Source organism: Homarus americanus, unplaced genomic scaffold (genome assembly GCF_018991925.1).
Source record: "Homarus americanus isolate GMGI-L3 unplaced genomic scaffold, GMGI_Hamer_2.0 scaffold16430, whole genome shotgun sequence".
NCBI classification, from domain to species: domain Eukaryota; kingdom Metazoa; phylum Arthropoda; class Malacostraca; order Decapoda; family Nephropidae; genus Homarus; species Homarus americanus.
Genome location: NW_024729259.1, coordinates 1,378,923 through 1,399,563, shown reverse-complemented (window position 1 = coordinate 1,399,563; position 20,641 = coordinate 1,378,923). Strand labels below are relative to the sequence as shown.

The following is a 20,641-nucleotide window of genomic DNA, read 5'->3' as shown; positions in this document are numbered from 1 at the left end:
CTAAGAGACACACACAAGACCCTGGGGCTGACCTAAGAGACACACACACAAGACCCTGGGGCTGACCTAAGAGACACACACAAGACCCTAGGGCTGACCTAAGAGACACACACAAGACCCTGGAGTATCTCTCACCTTGAACCAATCATATAAAGGTTCTGGGTTGGCTGTTATGGGACACAGTAGCTTCACGAAGTCTCCCTCCCTCACCACCTTCCTCGTCTGCCACTGTCCCGTCACCCGAGGCTCTCCTGCAAGACAACGGAGACACTGGATTACTGGAGGGGCTTTATAGCTTGCTGGAGGAGGAGTAATGTCTATAGAAGGGATTACTGTGTGAGTTTGAGGGTAATAATGTCTGCTAAAAGAGGATTAATGTCTGTAGAAGGGATTACTCTGTGGGTTTGAGGGTAGTAATGTCTGCTGGAGGAGGATTAATGTCCATAGAATGGATTACTGTATGGGTTTGAGAGTAATAATGTCTGCTGAAAAGGAATTGCTGTCTGCTGAGAGGAGATTATTCTCTGCTGAGGAAACGTTACTGAAGGTTTAGGCAAGACTCTAGCTTCTGAGGGAGATTTTGTCTATACCTGTAGGGTGGATTAATCTACTGAGGGGGATTACTAATTGATGGCGAAGATTATATGCAGATGGGGTGGGATTACTGAAAGACATTAAGAGAACAATAACGGGGATTACTTAATACTGAAGGAGGTATTAGCTAACTTATAAATCCAACTGATTAAAGGAGATTACCCCCAAGCTAGAACAGTGGGATTTAAAGGAGATTTACAAAACGGTGAAGAAAACGGGAAGAGAACTGACTGCATGGGAGGGTAAAAAGAGGGGGATTACTGAAAACCTCAAGACGACCCATAAGGATTACAAAGAGGTATAGGAGAGAGGGGGGGATTACCGTAAGCCCGAAGACGACGTGGGATTACAAAGAAGGATTCCTCAAGAAGATGTGATATTACTTTGTTTGTTTAAGGGGATTAATCTACAATAGGAACGCCCTCACCTGCATCAGTGGATTTAGGATTCATGTGCGGAGGGGAGAAGGGGATTAGACGCCAACGGAGGAGATCTTGAGAGGGGATTTGTATCTCTGGGATGAGGGGTAGGGAGGGGGAAAGAGAAGGGAGAGGTGGGAGAGGAGGAAGAGGGGAGACAGCAGTAATCTTGATGAATGAGGGGAGAGGAAAATAGGGAAAAAATTGATTATGAGAACTAGTGATAGTTATCGTTATCATCATCATCATCATCATCATCATCATCATCATCATCATCGTTCCTATTATTAATTAAATCATCATTATAATACTAGTTAACTCAACCTACCTAACTACACTTAATTTAACCTAACTTAAACTAAAATCTTATTACATAACTTAAGTCAGATTAGGTTACGTTAGTTTTTTCTGGTGTCTTTAGGAAATTTTTTACTTTTACTACTCTCAGGTAGACATTGCTGGTTCATTCCTATGGGGGTAATAACTCAAGAATTTTGTGTATTCAGAATTCCTCTCTCTCTCTCTCTCTCTCTCTCTCTCTCTCTCTCTCTCTTAACATAGCAGGGGATATTTTATGGGTGTTAAAAAAAGTGAAGGAAATTCCTCTTCTCTTCTTCAACGTGTAAACTAAGGTGTTGAAAATATTAACAAAACAATAAGACTGTACAGGAATTTCTCGTTGAAAATCTTCGTCTTGCCCCAAACACTAAAAAAAAAAAAAATATATAGCTACCATGCCGTACAACATATTTTCCTTTGTTTTGGTAGATGGCGTGCCTGGCGTACGATCAACACCAAGAGATCATCCCTCTCCTCCTCCCATTCAGAAAATTTCTTCCTCGTGTCGTGTACGAGGCTAATGACTGTCTGGGGAGGCGAGGAGGAGTATAAAAGGTGTTGATACAAAGTGGTGAGGGCCGCGGGAGTGTACACAGACCAAGGCGTGAGGTCCCCGTCAGCCTAAACCAAACATCTGTGGCGTCATTACAGGGACTAGGGTGCCACGCTGCCCCCTCAGTTTTCTTCTTCACACATATACCTGGGCTCGTGCTGTTGTCATTTTGTGTATACCTAGTCTGCTGTGTCCTCTTTTTTTTAATACATAGTTTGCTATTGTGTACCTTATGTTTAACCTGAACTATTGTTAACACTTTTTTTTTATATCTTTTATATCCATATGAGCAGCTATTGTCGCATTTGTTATATATTACCTGAGATATTGTTGTCGACTTTTGTTGATACTTAGGCTCGTGCTGTTGGTGTCGAGTACTTTTTTTTATACGCCATTAAACGTCAGTGAACGCGGCGTATATTGGCCGTATTCCGTGTGGTGACCGTAGCTATGGTTTTACTCTTCTTTTATGTACTGTATAAAAAAATAAGGTTGTGTGCTCTTCCAACTACATCGTTAATAGTTAAAGTGTTATTTTCTATTAAGTCAGATACAGCCTCGTTTTATTGTCTTGGCTAACGTATGGAAGTATAGAATGTCAACCGTATATATAGCGTAATACGTGTCTAAATAGGATTGATGTATCTTAGCAAATGGAATGTTCTCTCTCTCTCTCTCTCTCTCTCTCTCTCTCTCTCTCTCTCTCTCTCTCTCTCTCTCTCTCTCTCTCACACATAACCACCGACCCCCCCCCTCCTCCTACATAGCCGCCACATACGCATACAGATATAAACATCACCTCCAGCTCTTGATCCCTGGACACCACCCCCCTGCCCCTTCATGCCCCCCATCACGAGTAGACACACTCCTCCACCTCCTCGCCTCTGTTAGATGACCCTCCATCTCTCCACCATTCATTCACTCATCTCCCAGTCACTTATCTTCCTTCTCTAGCATCCTTATCTCCCTCTCTCTCTCTCTCTCTCGTCTACATCTTCAGTATCTTCATCACCGCCTCTGAGTATAACATATCTTTCCATAGTGCCTCGTGAATACTCGACCTTCCAACATCTAAGAAATTCACACCTTAGATACCCCTTTTTTTTTCCCCTTCAAGCATCCTTTCGTCTCTCTGTCTTTCTCCATCTGTTTGTTCTTCCTTTTTTACATGTCCATCATCATCATATCTGAGTAAACATCTCTTTTCATTGATAGTCTTTTTGAATACTTTATCTTCCTGTATTCACCAGATTCATACCATAGTTACTCATCTCTCTTAAGCACCCTTTCGTCTTTACCTCTTCCCCTTTTCCCTCTTCCTTCTCTGTTTCCCCTTTCGTCTACACCTTCAATACCTTTATCCACACCTGGGAGTAAATATTTCTCACTGGTTTTTTTCTTCAGGTACTCTCAAGAATACTCTAGCTCTCAGCATCAGATTCGTACCCTAGTTATTTACCTCCCTTGAGTAACCTCTCTCTCTCTCTCTCTCTCTCTCTCTCTCTCTCTCTCTCTCTCTCGCTCTCTCTCTCTCTCTCTCTCTCTTAGTGTCTTCATCAACACCTCTAAGCAAATATCTCTCACTTGGATTCTCTCTCTATTCTCTCCTACCATCCACCTTATTCATAACCTGGTCACTTATCTGCCTTAAGCTTCCTCCTCTTTCTCTCTCTCTCTCTCTCCCCTCTGTGTTTCCCCTCTGTGTTTCCCCTCGGTGTTTTCCCTCTGTTTCTTAATCCTCTTCAACCACCGTCATCTTCCCCCAACATACATATATAAAAAAAGTATTGTAGATTCACTTCCAGTTTCCTATAATAATTTGTCTTCGGGTCATCTTTTATTACTTTTTTTTCTAATTCCCTTTTTTTTTTAATTATCTCTATGTCTTCTTATTTTTGTTGGATTGTCAGTCTTCTAGAACACCATTATCATCATCGTTACCATAGATATTCGTCTTTAATTTGGTTCATCTCCTGTTCATCTTGTTTCAATATTGTTGTTCTTCTTTTTCTTCCTTGTTTATCCTCATTCCTTTCTTTTCTGTTTTCCCTCTTATCTGCCCCACCCCTTTATGTTTATATTATCTTCTACGTCATCATTATCATCATCATCATCATCACCTTAGAGTCTCTTCAGTACGCCTAATTACATCTCTTGTTAATATCCTTTTTCCTCCTTTCCTTCCCTTTTCTCTCTTATTTATCTATTTCTCCCTCTTTTGTTATCATCCTCTTATACCCTTTACACCTCTATCATCATCAATTATAAATAGACCCTTTTTCTTTTTATCGTTCTTTAACATTTCCTATTCATTATTTCAATCATCTACAAACTTCATTTCCGAGACATCTCATCTCTCGCTAGTATCATTTCTCTCTCTCTTCCTGCTTTCTCATCTCCCTTCCTACTGCCATATGTTATCCTATTTCCTCTGATCCACCTTCATCATTGACTGTCATACACACACACACACACACACACACACACACACACACACACACACACACGATGCCTCCTTCACCAACTGGAATCCATGACTACATCTCTAGCTCATCTCAACTGCGAGCATCATCTTGTTATCTTTCCGTTCTCTCTCTATTTCCTAACATTTTCCTTCCTCCCTCCCTCACTCCCTCCCTGTCTCTGTCTGTTTCCCCTTGTTTCTGCCTAATCCTCTCTCTTCCCTCTTCTCCCCTCCTTCTCTCTCATCCCTCTCCTCCCCTCTTTCCTCTTCCCCATCCTCTCCCCAATCCTTCACCTCTTCTCCCCTCTCCTCCCCTCTTGCCCCCTCCCCCTCCTCCTCCTTCCCTCTTTTCCTCCCTCCTATCTTCCTCCTCCCTGCTTCCCTCCTCCCACTCCTTCTTCCTCCTCTTCCCCTTCCCTTTCCTCTTCCACCTTCCTTCCTCTTGTTTTGGGAGCGTGTTTGGGAGGGAGGAAGTCCGCCAGCATTGGTGAGGGATTAGGCTCCCAAATCTGCCCCGCTATAAACGACAGTCTTTGGGATTGGAACTAAAATTAGATTGGGAGAGCAATGTGTTTAGTTGGTTACACGGGGCAAACACGGCTGAGGGGTCTCTCTCTCTCTCTCTCTCTCTCTCTCTCTCTCTCTCTCTCTCTCTCTCTCTCTCTCTCTCTCTCTCTCTCTCTCTCTCTCTCTCTCTCTCTCTCTCTCATTGTTTACATGTTTATTTGTATATATACCTATGTGCCGATGTATGTACGTATGTATGTATCACTCTATTTCTCCCTCTCCCCTTTCATTCTCTTCTTCCCTTAATCCCCCTTTTTTCCCCTCTCACCAAATCCTCCCTACATTTTAAGTTCTCTCCTTCCACAGATTATTCCCTCCACTTTTCTTCCTCTTTTCATTTCCTTCCTTGTTCCATCTTCTTCGTTATTATATGTATTCTTCTCTTCCGCTTCAAACAGTCTCTCTTATTCTCTCTTATATTCAAACCAATTTTTCGTACTATTTCTATTAATTCCTTCTTTAATTGCTTCTTTTATTACTTAATTCATTAATTTTTCATTCATTATTTCGTTACTTTCTTTTCTTCTTTCATTATTTCAATCATTCCTTCTCTCATTCCTATTTTCAATATTTCTTTCAGTCCTTATTTTAATACTTCTTTCATTCCTTCTTTCAATACTTCTTTCATTCCTTCCTTCAGACACCTAACTAATTAAAACTATTTCAAATATTACCAATAAAATATAAGTTTTAAATATTCACCTAATAAATGGCTCTTTTCTATTTATTTTTACTTAAATAAAAACAGATCCACAAAACAATAAACTATTTTTCATTTAAATTCGTTTTCAAAGGTGTTAAATATTTTATATGCAATTGGATATTAAACGGTGCCCTTTCATGTATTTATTGTGTGTGTGTGTGTGTGTGTGTGTGTGAGAGAGAGAGAGAGAGAGAGAGAGAGAGTGTGTGTGTGTGTAGTAATAAAGAAAATACCCTGTAAAAAGACAAACAGACATACAGACAGACAGACAACTACACATACAGGTAAACAAACATACAGACAGACTGTACAAAGAACTCGGAAAAAGGCCAGAGTAAAATTTTATCATTGAATGTAAAAATGTTCATTAAAGAGGAGGATATTGGAGTCGTGTTTATCCAGCCAACACACACACACACACACACACACACACACACACACACACACACACACACACACACACAAGTAATGAGGGAAAAATTATGCACAATTTCTTTTACAAAGACAACAACACCGACCCAACTATAACATAATGCTAAATAATGTTTAAATGTTTATATAATTTCTATATATTTACGTAAAAAAGTAATGAGGGTAAATATATGAATAAATTCTTGTAAAAAAATGATAATAATGTAAGAAAAAGTTATATAAGGTTAGAATATAAGAGATTTAATATATATATTGTTTTTATATATGGAAAAATGCTCATAAATAGATAGAATAACAGAATAAATCATAATTATATAACAGATGAATTATATTACAAAAACACATGAAAAAATACTAAGAATTATATATAGGGAATTTTTTAAAAGATATTTGGCACAGTGGTTAAAAATCTTACAGCACAGAATTCCTCCCCTCGTTGACCTCCCTCCGTAAATACTGAACAAATTCTCATTCAAAATCTTGAGAATTAGCGGACCTAATGAAATTCCGGAAAATCTTGCTTAATTCACTCACGATTTGCTTAATTAGCAATTCAAATAGTCGAAATTTTGCAGAAAAAATGATATGGCAGTAACGCGGTGCCAGATATGTTACAATGGTGATTTTTATTGTTTTTTTTTCTGTTTTATTATTTTAAATTTTGAAGAAGTTTAGATCACTTATGTTTGTCTTTATATTTTTACTTGTTTTTTATATTTATTCTCTTCTTCTTCTTCTTTTCACCACCTTAATCTTTCTTGTTTCATTTCTTGTTCATCATCTTCGTTTTTTGCATTCTTCTCCTTCCTCTTCTTTCTCTCGTCTTCACATTCACTCTACCAATTTCTTCTCCTTTATCTCGTTCTAAGTAGGACCTCGCTTCTCCAGTCGTGTTCAGTTTCCTCACAATTCTCACAATCGAATCCCAAATCTCGTTAAGACTGCGAATAACACTTTTAATTCTTCTTTCTTTTCTCTCATTCCTTCTACGTCGATTACCAGGGTTAAAAATGAAGGATAAAATGGATCTATGTGTGTTTTTTTACCGATCAGGAATCACAGGAGATGAAATGCTGATCCCCCTGACAAAGGCTTCGAGAATCCCATCTCTGTTTCAATCTCCGGTTCGAAGCTTCGAATCCCGGTCGAGACATCTCTTCCTCGGATCTTTTTGGGGTGTTGTGGGGGAGGGTGGGAAGGAGAGGGGGTGGGTGATGCCTTGTTGACATCAGGATTTCCGGTATTTTGTAAGGGATCACATGTAGAGATGTAGAGAATTCACTTACTTGGTTTACTCAAAGATAGATTCGTAAAGTTTCGTTAGTTAGACTTACCACTTAACTATGAAAACGTACCTAATTGGATCACTTACACCGAGAGAGAAAAATATCAGTGGGAAAATAGAGCTTCCAAATTGCATTGAGTCTGTAAAGTAACATGACACGTTCTCTTAACCCCAATTTAGAGGAGAAAAATAAGCATTATCGTTCTAAACTTCTGAGAGTTTGAATGAACCCGATACTACCCGAGTCTGTTGTGATCTCTCTCTCTCTCTCTCTCTCTCTCTCTCTCTCTCTCTCTCTCTCTCTCTCTCTCTCTCTCTCTCTCTCTCTCTCTCTCTCTCCAGATGATGCCTAATGACAATCTTAAAATGTCAAAGGAATTTTCTCAGAATTAGTGGGCTTAAGCCAGACGATGCGACAGTAGTAATGACCAGCAATTAGTGGGACTGACAGGTGTGTGAGTGGCTTATGGGGGAGAAGACTTAATGGGGAGGAGACCTTAGGGGGAGAAGTCTCTATGGGGGAGATAACTGTGGGGAGGAGACATTATAGGGAGGTGAGAAGCTTCTAGGTGATATAGATTGGTGGGGAAAAGATTTTATGGGGAGAATGGGGAGATGAGAAGATTAATGGGTGATAAAACTTCATGGGGAGAAGCTTCTGAGTGAGACGACTTATATGGGGAGATAATAGGGAGTTGAGTAGCTACTTGAAATAAATTAATGGGAAGATGAAATATTTATGGATGAGTCGAAACAGGGGCAGAAGAATTTATAGGGAGAAGACAATCCCCCATTAATATACGAGTTAAGAGAAAATATGGGGAGAAAAGGAGACATTGTGGAGAGAGAGAGCATTTAGCATTAATGGGGAAGAGACTAAGATCATGGGTAAGACGAGGTGAAAGATTAATACTACAGCTAAGACAGACTAGACTACATGGGGGTGAATGGGGCAAAGGGAAGAAGGAAAGGATCTCGTTTTAGGAAGATTGAATTTTATGGGGAAATTTACGGGGGAAGAGGCTATACTTTATGGGGAAAGACAGTTTATGGGGGTAGGAAGAGGTATTTATGAGGTGAGGTGGAGATTAAGTTCACGTGTCTACACTCACTCTCTGGCTGGCGTCAACGTTACGAACATAAGTGTATAAATTACTGGAGTTTTTTATGTCCCATGGATCAAGGGAGTGAGGGGTTGTGGTTGTGATGGTTGTAGTAGTGGAGGTGGTTGTGGTGGTAGTTGTGGTGGTGATGGTAGGCGAGAGAGATAGACAGACAGACAGACAGATCTCTCTCTCTCTCTCTCTCTCTCTCTCTCTCTCTCTCTCTCTCTCTCACACACACACACACACACACACACACAAGCGTCAATATGTAAATCAGTTAAGGGCAGCAAAAGATAATTACAAATGATGATCCGAATTTGCATATAATTCCTTCACTCTGACTCTAGTGAGGGAGAACCGTAGGTGGTGATAGTCAGTAGTAGTAGTAGTAGTAGTAGTAGTAGTAGTAGTAGTAGTAGTAGTAGAAGAGCTAGCAGAAGTAATAGCATAGTTGTTTCTAGTAGTGAAGTACCAATATTTACAAAACAAAAACAATCACGTTAGATCTGAGGAGTGAAAACATTTGTTCTTGTTATAATTGTTTGGAGTTAATTGTTGTCATCGAACCTGTAATTGTTGTGTTGATTTTTAGTTCCTGGTTGGTTTAATTGTTAGTTATTTGTCGGTATTAAAATTCTAAACCTCTTGGTGTTTTGTTTTGTCTTTGTTTGTTTGTTTCTTTGTTGTTCTATTTGTGTCTTTGTTGTCGTTGTTTCGATTGTGATGTTCTTAATCACACTGTTGTTGTTGTTGTTGTTATTTCTATAATATATTGTGTTATTGTTTTTTGTTATTTAAGACTTTTATCCTGTATTTTTGCTGGTGTTTTTGTTGCTCTTGTTAATAAGGTTGTACTTGTAATCGGTTTTGTTATTAGGAGGTTAAATTAAAGTGAAGTGAAATTATACTACTACTACTACAGAATGAAAACACGAAATATAATCTTACCTTTAATACCGCCACGCCCACAAGCCTTAGAGAAGAGGAGGGCAAACACCGCCGCCCACACCCACACACACGCCCATGACCACACTGTAAAGAAAAAGAAAAAAGTTCATGAGACACATAATATTTATGTAACTGATGTACACAACTTTCTATAACAGTAAACAAGTAAATATGTAAAAAATTGGTGTAAATAACAGTATTGGTACAGTCTCCCCTTCACCTATCAGTGCGTCTCCGTTTTCTCTCATCCTCTCATTGGTTCCGATGGGCTACACACACACACACACACACACACACACACACACACAGGGATAACAAACACACATGGAATAAACTCGACCCATATATCCCAACGTGTACATTCACATATACGCACACTAAAAACCTAATAAAACGCACACGGACGTCAATTCATTTATCAATACGCACACGGGAGTACACTATGAGTTATTATCATCCCGTAATTACTAGGGATTGATGTTGAAATTAACGTTAATATCTGAATATCAGTTAATTTGATTAAAGTCAATTACTGCGATAGATACATAACAGTAGGCATGAATTTACTGACGTTATAAATAGGGTGTATGTGAACAGGCAAACATAAATACAGCAGGAATGAGCCTAATTAACATAATGATACTTAATTACGAGTGTGATATAATTAACGCTACGTGTAAACAGATATGGGACTGGAGGTCGGGATGACAGGAGCTACTACCATCATCTACCACTATGACCACAACAACTATAACCATCACTAGCTGCTACTACCACCTCTAACCACTACTTCCTCCAACCACCACCAGCTACTACCATCATCTACCACTATGACCACAACAACTATAACCATCACTAGCTGCTACTACCACCTCTAACCACTACTTCCTCCAACCACCACCAGCTACTACCATCATCTACCACTATGACCACAACAACTATAACCATCACTAGCTGCTACCACCACCTCTAACCACTACTTCCTCCAACCACCACCAGCTACTACCATCATCTACCACTATGACCACAACAACTATAACCATCACTAGCTGCTACCACCACCTCTAACCACTACTTCCTCCAACCACCACCAGCTGCAACCATCATCACCAACTCCAACCACCACTAGCCAGAGGTGGTCAAACAACGGTAATAACGGTTAATAACGGTTATCAACGGTCATTAATAATAATAATAACAATAATAATAATAATAATAATAATAACATTTTCTGACATTCCTTATATACAAGAGAATAAGTTTTCACTCCTTAATCTAACACTCTAACTGTTATGATGAGTTTGTCACCTGGTGTTCCCTCCCTTACCTAGTGGCGACTAATCACATCAAGGTACTTTCTATTATTGATACTAAAGACCCAGGTAGAGTTTATTCGCCTGGGTACATATAGGAGCGCCTGTACTATATCACTATGACAATTTCTTTCTTACTTGATTATGCGATATTTACACAACAGGACCTTACATTATACTGAGTAAATTATGTACTTTAGGGTTGAAGAAACAGCTAGGATACACGGGAAACAGTTGAAATGGTGCATGAATGTACGTGGGTATGGAAGAAATTGATGGAAATGTACGTGGGTATGGTAGAAATTGATGGAAATGTACGTGGGTATGGTAGAAATTGATGGAAATGTACGTGGGTGTGATAAAAGTTGATGGAAATGTGCTGTTCGTGGGGATGGTAAAAGTCATTCACGATACATGGATGAAAATGGTAGTAGAGAGGATAAACAATCAATAATGTAGGTGGGGTTTAGGGGGAGGAATATGAGGGGACTGAGGAGGGGAAACGGAGGGAGGGAGAAGGGGATGGACGGGAGGGTAGTAGGGGCTAAGTAACCACTATTGTAGGTGCATAATGTTTATCATCACTGCAGGGAGGGGAGTAGGGAATTAAGCAGCCGCCATTGTGAGAGAGTGAGTGAGGGGTGAGGGGAGGGATAGAGGACAGTGCACAGTGAGGGGAGAGGAAAGGAGAGAGAGAGAGAGAGAGAGAGGGAGACGAAGGGGAGGACGTTTTGATACAATGTCTAGGAGCCAGGGAGCAAAGGGAAAGGGTGAGGGGAGGGAAGGCGAGAGAGTGGGAGGGGTGAGATGGTGTGATGGAGAGAAGTTTGAAGGGAAGGGGAGGGTGAGGAAAGGTGTTGGTGGTAAGGGAAAGGAAGGGACAGAAGTTGTGAGCGTGGGTGTGGAAAAGGAGTGACGTGGAGGTGAGGGATGAAATTGAGAAGCAGTGTGGGAGGTGGGAGTGGGAGGAAGGAAGGAGAGGGGGTGTGATGAGGTTGGTGGTTGTGATGGAGGGTAAGAGGCCAGCGGAGGTCTAGCAGGTGTGAGGTAGTAATGACCACAACACCTGCTGCCACTGTCACCACTAATCTCCGTGACGCTCCACCAACGCCAGCTATGTGAGTCATGGGCGGAGAGGAACAACAGTACCTCTTATTCCTACTTCTTCTGCTGCCTCTCCTGCTGCCTCCCACGACCAAGACTCTCGTATATTATTGCGTTAAGTGGTCCCTTAACTGGAGATGCAAGAACGGCTCTAACTGGCTTTCTGTTTACGATAGAGTCAAGGAGTATGTTGGACGCCATTTTCGCGTCTGTGTTCCTGCTTTTGCGAGAGACAGATTTGCCTTCGAAACTTTGAGAATTATGGCTCTGGTCACGATGGATGGACTGTACAGAAGGTTTTACACGCTATCCAACTGTTATATATTCCATCCATCTTTCTCTATCCAATACACTATCCCTAAACATCCATCACCGTGGAAGGGGGAAAGAAATATCCGGAATATCCTTCAAGCATTCCTTCCTACCGTTACGTAACTCAGCTCCCTCCTGCACACTGAACACTCCTCTTGGCAATTCACACAGTCATTCTATCATTCCAATCACTAATGGCTAATGAAATCCTTGACTGAAAAAACATCCCCCTTTCACATCCCTTACAAACTTCTTCATTGAGAATTCTTATCCATCCACAATACGACAAACTATCTATGTACCAATTTCCAAAGATATAAGAGACAAACAAAATATTATACACATGCTTAAAGTAACTGTTATATTCTAGCAGATTGGTAACACTAAAACAAAGCTAATTGAAGCAAGAGAGGAAAGCCAATGGTCTAAGGACGAGGTGAACACAATAACGCCTACTTGGCAACTGTGTCCGAGGGTCCCGATGTAAACAATGGGAGGATCGCCGCTTCACCCAGTACTTGTAAACAAACACCTTATGGGGTTTATGTGTGTGTGTGTTAGTTCAGTGGAGGTCTAAGGAATGGAGAGAGAGAGAGGCATACTAAAATAGAGACGGAGAGAGGAAGGAAGGCATACTAAAATAGACATGGAGCGAGGAAGGCATACTAAAAGAGAGACGGAGAGAGGAAGGCATACTGAGAGACGGAGAGAAGAAGGCATACTAAGAGAGAGACGGAGAGAGGAAGGCATACTAAGAGAGAGACGGAGAGAAGAAGGAATACTAAGAGAGAGACAGAGAGAGGAAGGCATACTAAGAGAGAGACGGAGAGAAGAAGGAATACTAAGAGAGTGAGTGAGAGACAGAGAGAGATACTTGAGTAACAATCACTGTCTCACTGTGACATTAAGCACCCCTGGGAAGAACACAAACACATGTCACCTCCCAGACCTCACCCGATGTCACTCTGCACCCTCTTCCTCCTCCTCTCCTCCTCCTCGACCTCTTCCTCCTTCTTTTCCTCCTCTTCCCCACTTATGTTTCTTCCCTTCTATTTCCTCTCCCCTCCTCTTGTCACTTACTGTTTCCTTACATTCCATCCCTTTCCTTCTTCCTCCTCCCCTCAATATCTCATATCCTCCCCCTTCCTTCCCTTCTTCTCACTTTCTCATAACTTCCCTTCCCTTTTCCCTAAATCATCGCTTTCCTCTACCCCCCACTATTTCAATCTTCACTTGTTTCCTTTCCCTTTTTTCCTTCCCTCCCTCCCTCCCTCCTCTTCTCCCTCTTCATACAAAAAAAACCACACCCTTCCTCACAGCTGGTCAGGGGATCAACAGCAGGAGGCGCAGCACCAGCAGGAGAAGTTCAAAGTTGAGGAAGATCTTACAAGGGGGCGCGACCTTTGGCTGCCTCCTGTTGGTGTATGTTGCATGTTGTGACAGGCGGGACCAAGCGAGGGTGACCACAGGGCACTACGTCTTGTTGTTCTTCCAAGTCGGTGAGAGTTAAAAGTGTGTACTGTGAGGTTTGTGGTTCGCTTGGTTAAGGCTGGTGATAGAGGAGAGGTGAGGGGGGACGAGGAGGGGTGAGGGAGGGAGGGAGGAGGGGGGGAAACAGAAGGGGTGAGGGGTAAGTGAGGGAAGGAAGGGGGGTCTCTAATGCTAAGGACTGTTGCTATTTACTCCCAGGGAAGACCCAGTTAATCTCAGCTGTTGTGTAATGTTTGGGGGGGTGAATTTTACTTCTTTGTTTTGTCTTCCTAACTTATTTGGATTCTTCTTCTTCTCTTTTTTGTCAATTCGTATAATGTTGCAATGAGGAAGGCTCATGACAGTGGTGTAGTCTCATTATAATAAGTGGTCGGGTGGTCCTGGGGAAGATAGGTGAGGCCAAGGTGCTCCTGGCCACTGCCACTTGACCTGATCTGACTTCACCTCACCTCACGACACCTCTAGGTATGTGACCACGTGACGTCTCCCTACACCCACCCAGTACCCTCCACCCACACCATACCCTCAACGGCACATGTTTACATTATATAACCCACATCAGAAGAGCTATTCTACTGTTGATAATATAGATGGCAATACGTATCCAGGTAGAGAGTTCCACTATTATGACGTACAGTGTTAAGTAGTAGGAGGAGGGTGCTTGACTGACGTGAACTACAAATCTGAGGGTTGGCGACTACAATCCACCACTCTCACAAAAAATTCAGCGGACGCCTTTACCAATCTGAAAGTTAGATTAATGCAAATCAGGATAATAAATAATGGACATGGAAGGAAGGAAGTGAAGGAGGGAGAAAGTGAGAATTAAATCACTGATGAGATACACAAGTAAGAGTGGATATTATCGAAGTGAGTTGAAGGGGATTGACTTAATTCTCCCAGAAATGAGTGTAGTAGTTGTGGTCCCTGTGAGATAAGGAAGGGGGGTAGGGGGTGAGTGTAGTAGTTGTAGTCCCTGTGAGATAAGGAAGGGAGGGAGGGGGTGAGTGTAGTAGTTGTAGTCCCTGTGAGATAAGGAAGGGAGGGAGACGGAGGGAGGAGAGGAGTGAGACGAGGTGCATATAAAGAAAGAATAAATAACAGAACACGATATATAAAGTAATATTGAAGAAAAAAAAGATTACGAGATAAGAAAGGAATATTGAATAAGTCGCCAGGAGATAGAAATAACGACAAGAAGATAGAGAGGCATACTGAAAAGAACTTCAAACTTTTCTTAGAGGCATTTTTTGGCAAGGTTGGAGATGGGTTGATTCCAAGAGAGCCTTAGCTTGTTAAAGTGGGGGTGGGGTGCGGCGGGAATGTAGCTGAGGTAGAGAAGGAAGAGGAAGACGAGGAGAAGAGCTCAACACGCAGTTGAATACTGGGTACATTCCTCTTCATGGATCACGTGAAGATTAACCCCCCCCCCTCTCATCTTACTTCTCTGAATTATTTAACACCCTAATGCTACCTGAGGGGGCGTAGGTTCATTTAGATTAGGTTAACTTTAGGTTTGGTTAGATTAGCTTAGGTTAGGTTAGCTTTAGGGAGGTTCATCTTAAAGAGAAATAACCTGGGGTGCTAATCTTCATATGGTCCCTCGTTGCAGCTAAGTTAAAACATTTTGGGTGTGTGTCAGTCACTACAGGGGGTCATAAAAGTGATGTACTCATAATATATCTAAATTTATACTTAATGTGTTTTTGTGGCTTTGTTGTGTATACCCGAATCAATACCCTGAGGAATCAACTCTTTGAATCCGGAGCCGAGATTCACAAAAGATTCATGGCGTAATTTCTATCTCCTAAGTTCAGTCAATGTATCTATTTCAAGTCGAGTCTCAATGCCCTATTAACCCCATATCTACACGTAATTCTTATGCATTAACTTACGGTAATTAGTTAGAGAAGTCATTATATATCCATTTACAGGTTAATATTCAACTTATGAACTTCTGTGGATTCGAACCTACAATTTGATACAGTTTCTCAAGTTTAATTAACACGAAGTATCTCGCCGTCTGTCGCTGCTTCTAACCTGTTTCCTGTAGCAGTCCATTGAGTTAAGGTGAAGCTGCCTCAGGTTAATGCAGTGTCTTGTGGTGGTTTAACTGAGAGGCATGACCCGTGGTGGAAACTTCTGTTATTTTTACCACGTATGTATGTATCAATACATTACGTGAAATTTTTGGTATATGGATAAGTTTGTTTATAACGTTAATTAATATATTACGATAAAATTAAGTTGTCGAAGGAGAATATAAAGGAAAAAATGCAAATACGAAAATACTTTAAAATCATTTGTTTACAAGTGAAAATAAAAAACGTTCCAATATGGTCACTCATTTGTTACAGCGGATGTCGTGCTGCATTTGTTTAACTACCAGTGTTTGGATACATCTGAGGGAGGGAGAACGGTCGGTGCTCAACTGAGTGTTTACAGACAATAGAAATTAACTAACGTTTTCGTGAAGGATATACTAACTCGAGGATGATTTGCCCATATGTTATTGTTGATGGATCAGTGTTGTGAGGGACGTGTGATGTTTACAGGATATCGAGGGCCGTGGAGTGGATGCCTACGTGTGACGGTGTGGAATACAGTACTTGACTCGGAGGAACAACAACGCTGATGTGAGACAGTTTCGGAGCGTCAGTCTTATATCTCAGGTAAGGTGACTGAATTTTTATGATTAGTCAGGTTTATGTTTGACTGAGTTTTATTATTTACACGTTGTTTAGGTGTTTTAGGGAACCTGTTGCTTCTACGAGGGTAAATATTTTGAATGAAACAGTTCAGTCAGTGGTTCGTTTCCTCATCAAACACCCATGAATTCGAACCTAATATCACATACAAGAGGAGAAGAACGTAGGGTGAGTGTCTCGTTCATGGTTCAAATTAAATAGTTTACTGGTGATTTGTTGTCAGTTCACCTGAGCAGATAGCAATGGCGGCCTTCCGTTGTGGTGTATAGGGGAACAAAAAAGTCATTATAAGCATCGAAAAGTTGGGGATTTTGAATAAATATACCGTTAATAATGATCATCGTTCTAAACCAGTTATTAAGGTGGCTTCCTGTTTAATAAGTCATTACCTTAATATCAAATCTTCCATAAATTGACTCTGGAGATGTCTGTAGTCTGTCTGTCTGCGGCAGTAGCTCTATGCATGTCTTTTATCACTCGCTGACTCACACTGACGGAAAAGAATACTTCTCTGTGATTGGCTGCTGAAACCTACCAATAGCTGGCGTGGCTTTTACGAATCAGTGGCACTTATTTGTCAAAGGCATTAAAATTGGCACTAGAAATTTTGCAAGGGTGTAATTGAACGTTCCATTTAGTGAGATGATTGATCGAATGGAATTACCAATTTTGTGCTCGGTGGCCACGTTACGTAAAATTCTGTTTAGCCTATTGTCCAATTTTATAGTGAACGACAGAACGTGTACCTGAAGAATTAAATAATGCGATATCTAGGGCTGATGATAGTTATATGATCAAGTTTATTCATTAATCTAACCAAGGAAAACCTCCCCTAACCTCACCAAACCCCCAGAATACCTCCACACCTCCGTCACCTTCACCACACCTCCCTCACCACACCTCCCTCACCCTCACCGCACCTCCCTCACCTTCACCACACCTCCCTCACCCTCACCACACCTCCCTCACCTTCACCACACCTCCCTCACCTCACCACCACAACGTGCCTGGTGCCTCCACAACAGGGCGTTGACGGAACAAGATAATATGACTTTGTAGTTTGTCTCCTGAGCTGTAAGATGATCCACCAGCAAGGCTTCCTCCTCGCCTAATGGCTGGTTCCTTCAAGAGAATACAGAGAGCTTGTTGTAAGAGGGAATATGTTGAAATTTTTACAATATTTTTACATAGATTTTTGGAGTTACGTAAAGACCTTGATGTTACAGAAGAACCAAAGAGTTATGTGAGTCACCTTGTAGAGTGAACAAAGGTGAGGGTGGAATTGGAAGGGTCGAAGCGGTGGTTTTAGTTAAAGGATTCTCGATCTCTCATTGATATTGGAGTCAAATAAACAGTAGTATGGATATCCCTCACGTAAGAAAAACATTGTCGGTCTCGTTAGTAAAGGCGGGTGGGTGCTGGGGAGACGAAACGTAGCCCTAAAATATGTTATCACTGTTGGAAAAGTGGAGGTTCTCGTTCATAACTGCCGTAGTTGACTGAGAAACTTTACGCTAATCCATTGTTTTAACTGGGAAAATTACCATAACAGTTTGTTTGAATCGAGGGGGGAGCTCCGCCACTTGTCTCTGTTGAGGATTTACTGTTGCTTTTTTCCGACGTCAGGAAGAGCCTCCTCCTTTTCCTCCTGTCTCCTTCTCTTTCTCCCGTTTCCTCCCGTCTCATTAGAAGACTTTCCCACCGTCTAATTTAGTTATGAAAGACCTCCTGTTCCCTCGTTCACATGTTGGGACTTCCTAATAGTCAGCCGTAACCACGTAGAACTTCCTCCTTTCACATTCGCAAACTTCTCCGCAACTATGGCGATCGAGAACCGACTTCCTTCTCCTCCTCCTCTCACAGCCTCCCCACACAACACCCGTCAGGTCCTCCACAGGGAGCCATGTGTGGGCTACCCTCGTCACCGGGTGTTTGTTTTCCATCCCACAATGTAACCAAACGCAGACGCCGGACCATAACAAGCGGGGGTCGCCTCACTCCTCTTCGCTCCTCGCCTGTTTGTGGATGCTCTGTGGTCTGTGGTCCGGGACGTCAACTCTGTGCCACTGTTTCTTGTCACGGGTTATGGTCGCTTGTCTACGTGTCGTTGGGGGAGGTTGCTACGGTGTTGAGTAGTGGGTGGGGGGGGGGGGTTAAGAAGGTGTGGAAATACGACTTGATGTAGGAGCTATTTTAAGATAATAGGGGAAAGGGGCAATTTCGGGAGGTTTTTTCCCCTCTTAAATGCGGTAAAAACAAGAGTGTTTAATGAATGTTTATAACGGTTATGGTAAGGAGGTCGTTGTGTGTTTAACTCGTCTCCGTTATGAGTACTTTCTTGCGTCAGATTATGTTTGTCATTTGGAGCCAGATGGGGGCGTAAATTGTCTCCAAGGTGACATTGGGAGTGAGGGAGAGCGGCCATTGCTGACTTTTCCACCCCATCAGTTTTGTGTTGGAGATAAATGATGACCAGAGAAGAGGGAAAAAGCAGTACAGATTTTCCCGTAACTTGCTGCCTAAACTACCAGACAGCAAACACTCGATGCCAATATTTTGTTCTTACTACGAGGGCCTGAAGGCTGAGATTAATACTACACCTCCCACTCACATATCTTGAGGAAGAGGAAAAAAGATAATATCGTTTCCTCGAGGCAGACCAAAAATACACCGCCTGGGCTGCCTGACACGTAAACTCCGCGGATGCTTCCCTTTGTAACGCTTCCTCCCACAAATCTGGTACAAATGTGGCCACGCGCTCAGCCAACTTCTCCTCAGGGGCGTCCTCAGCCCAGCTCAGAGTCTCAGAAATTCCTAAGTTCGGATTTTTTCCTCTGGCTGAAAAAAACCAAAACTGCATTAGCTGGTGCACGTAGCTACGAAACATAGATGGATTCTGAATGGTTCGGATGTTAGTTTTTTCCTCTTAACGGGATATATGTGAACATATTTATATTATTACCATTAGCTACAGCACAATGATACTCCAAAAGTGCATAGGATAATGTTGCACTTAAATGAAGACGTGAGAATACACCTTGTCTACATGAACTATATGACGTTAAATGACGTTCAGAAATTGCCAGGAAGCTTTGTCGTAACTTTGTATTTTCATTTCAAGGAAAATAACATTTACTTGTTCAGTGTCCTCCCTCCCACACGCTGTAACTTCTGGGTCTACCACAACACACGGGGTGACGCACGGGGTGTCTTCCTCAACCTCCCCACTTTCGCGTACCTTGTGTTTAATGGTGGCCATGCACAACATCAGCATAGTTAGATCACCACATGATTTTGTCTCATGCGTCGCCCACGCATTTGAGTCAACTATAGACCTTGGAGTCAACACTCTCTGACTGACTCGTTTGACGCCTGAGCTGCCCATGCTCAGATGCTCTCACCTGGGTAACCTCATCCGTTGAGTATCCCCACGCATCCTTACCTGACACATGCGCAGCCCCACAACTATATAACGACACATGCGCAGCCCCACAACTATATAACGACACATGCGCTGTTTGTATCCCTTGGCGTACGCTCATGTGGATCAAGAACACGATGTAAACAATTGAATGTGATATACTGAGGTGTATGGCAAGGGGACGTATTGACACCTGCCATAATTGTTATTTTATTGATTGTTGATATCTCTCTCTCTCTCTCTCTCTCTCTCTCTCTCTCTGGAAGTAACTTTTTTACACGTAAGAGTTGTTGCCCTAAAATTAGGAATCATAAGAAAAAGAAAGTAGTCCTTAGCTTATTTTTCTTATTTATTATTATATTAATCTTTTTTTTTACATACACTTCCTTAAACGGATTGGCAGAGGAGTTTTTTTCCCCGGACTGTATTATTAACTATGCAAGAGTCTGTTTCCTTAAGTAGGGAACCTTAGGAGAAAAAAAATACTCGTTTTTTTCCGTTTCTATGTTACTTTGTTATTTATGTAAGTCTATATATTTATTGATTTCGTCAACTTGAAGTAACTTATAAAGACCCTCGCTGAATCTACAGAGCCGATCAATGTGAAACGACTGGTGTAGACGTCACTTATGGCAAGTTTTTATCGTGTTGTTTCTCGGATAAAAAAAATTAAATGGATGCTTCTACCAAATCAAGCCCATGTTATTTATTTATTTATTTGTTCATTTGTTTATTTTCTATTTATTCACAATTTTCGGTTGTTTTGTCCATGTTATTGTCACCTTCAGGTATAAAAGACACCTGCCCCACCCAACTCCACCCACCCAACTCCACCCACCCTCCTACCCAAACTCTCTGGCTCATCTTTGTGGTAAGGCCCAG

The 20,641-nt window shown here is 41.7% G+C and overlaps 1 protein-coding gene across 2 annotated transcripts in view; it reads right to left on the bottom strand.

The window, feature by feature from the left end:
* Positions 1-20,641, bottom strand: part of LOC121866377 (fibroblast growth factor receptor-like 1) — a 114,555-nt gene that overhangs the window by 21,984 nt on the left and 71,930 nt on the right. For both annotated transcript variants that reach the window (XM_042366006.1, XM_042366007.1), the window contains 2 exons: positions 9,411-9,494; positions 136-251 (listed from right to left, as the gene is read on the bottom strand). In XM_042366006.1, the coding sequence (XP_042221940.1) occupies positions 136-251; positions 9,411-9,494 (200 nt within the window). The remainder of the gene's footprint in view (positions 1-135; positions 252-9,410; positions 9,495-20,641) is intronic.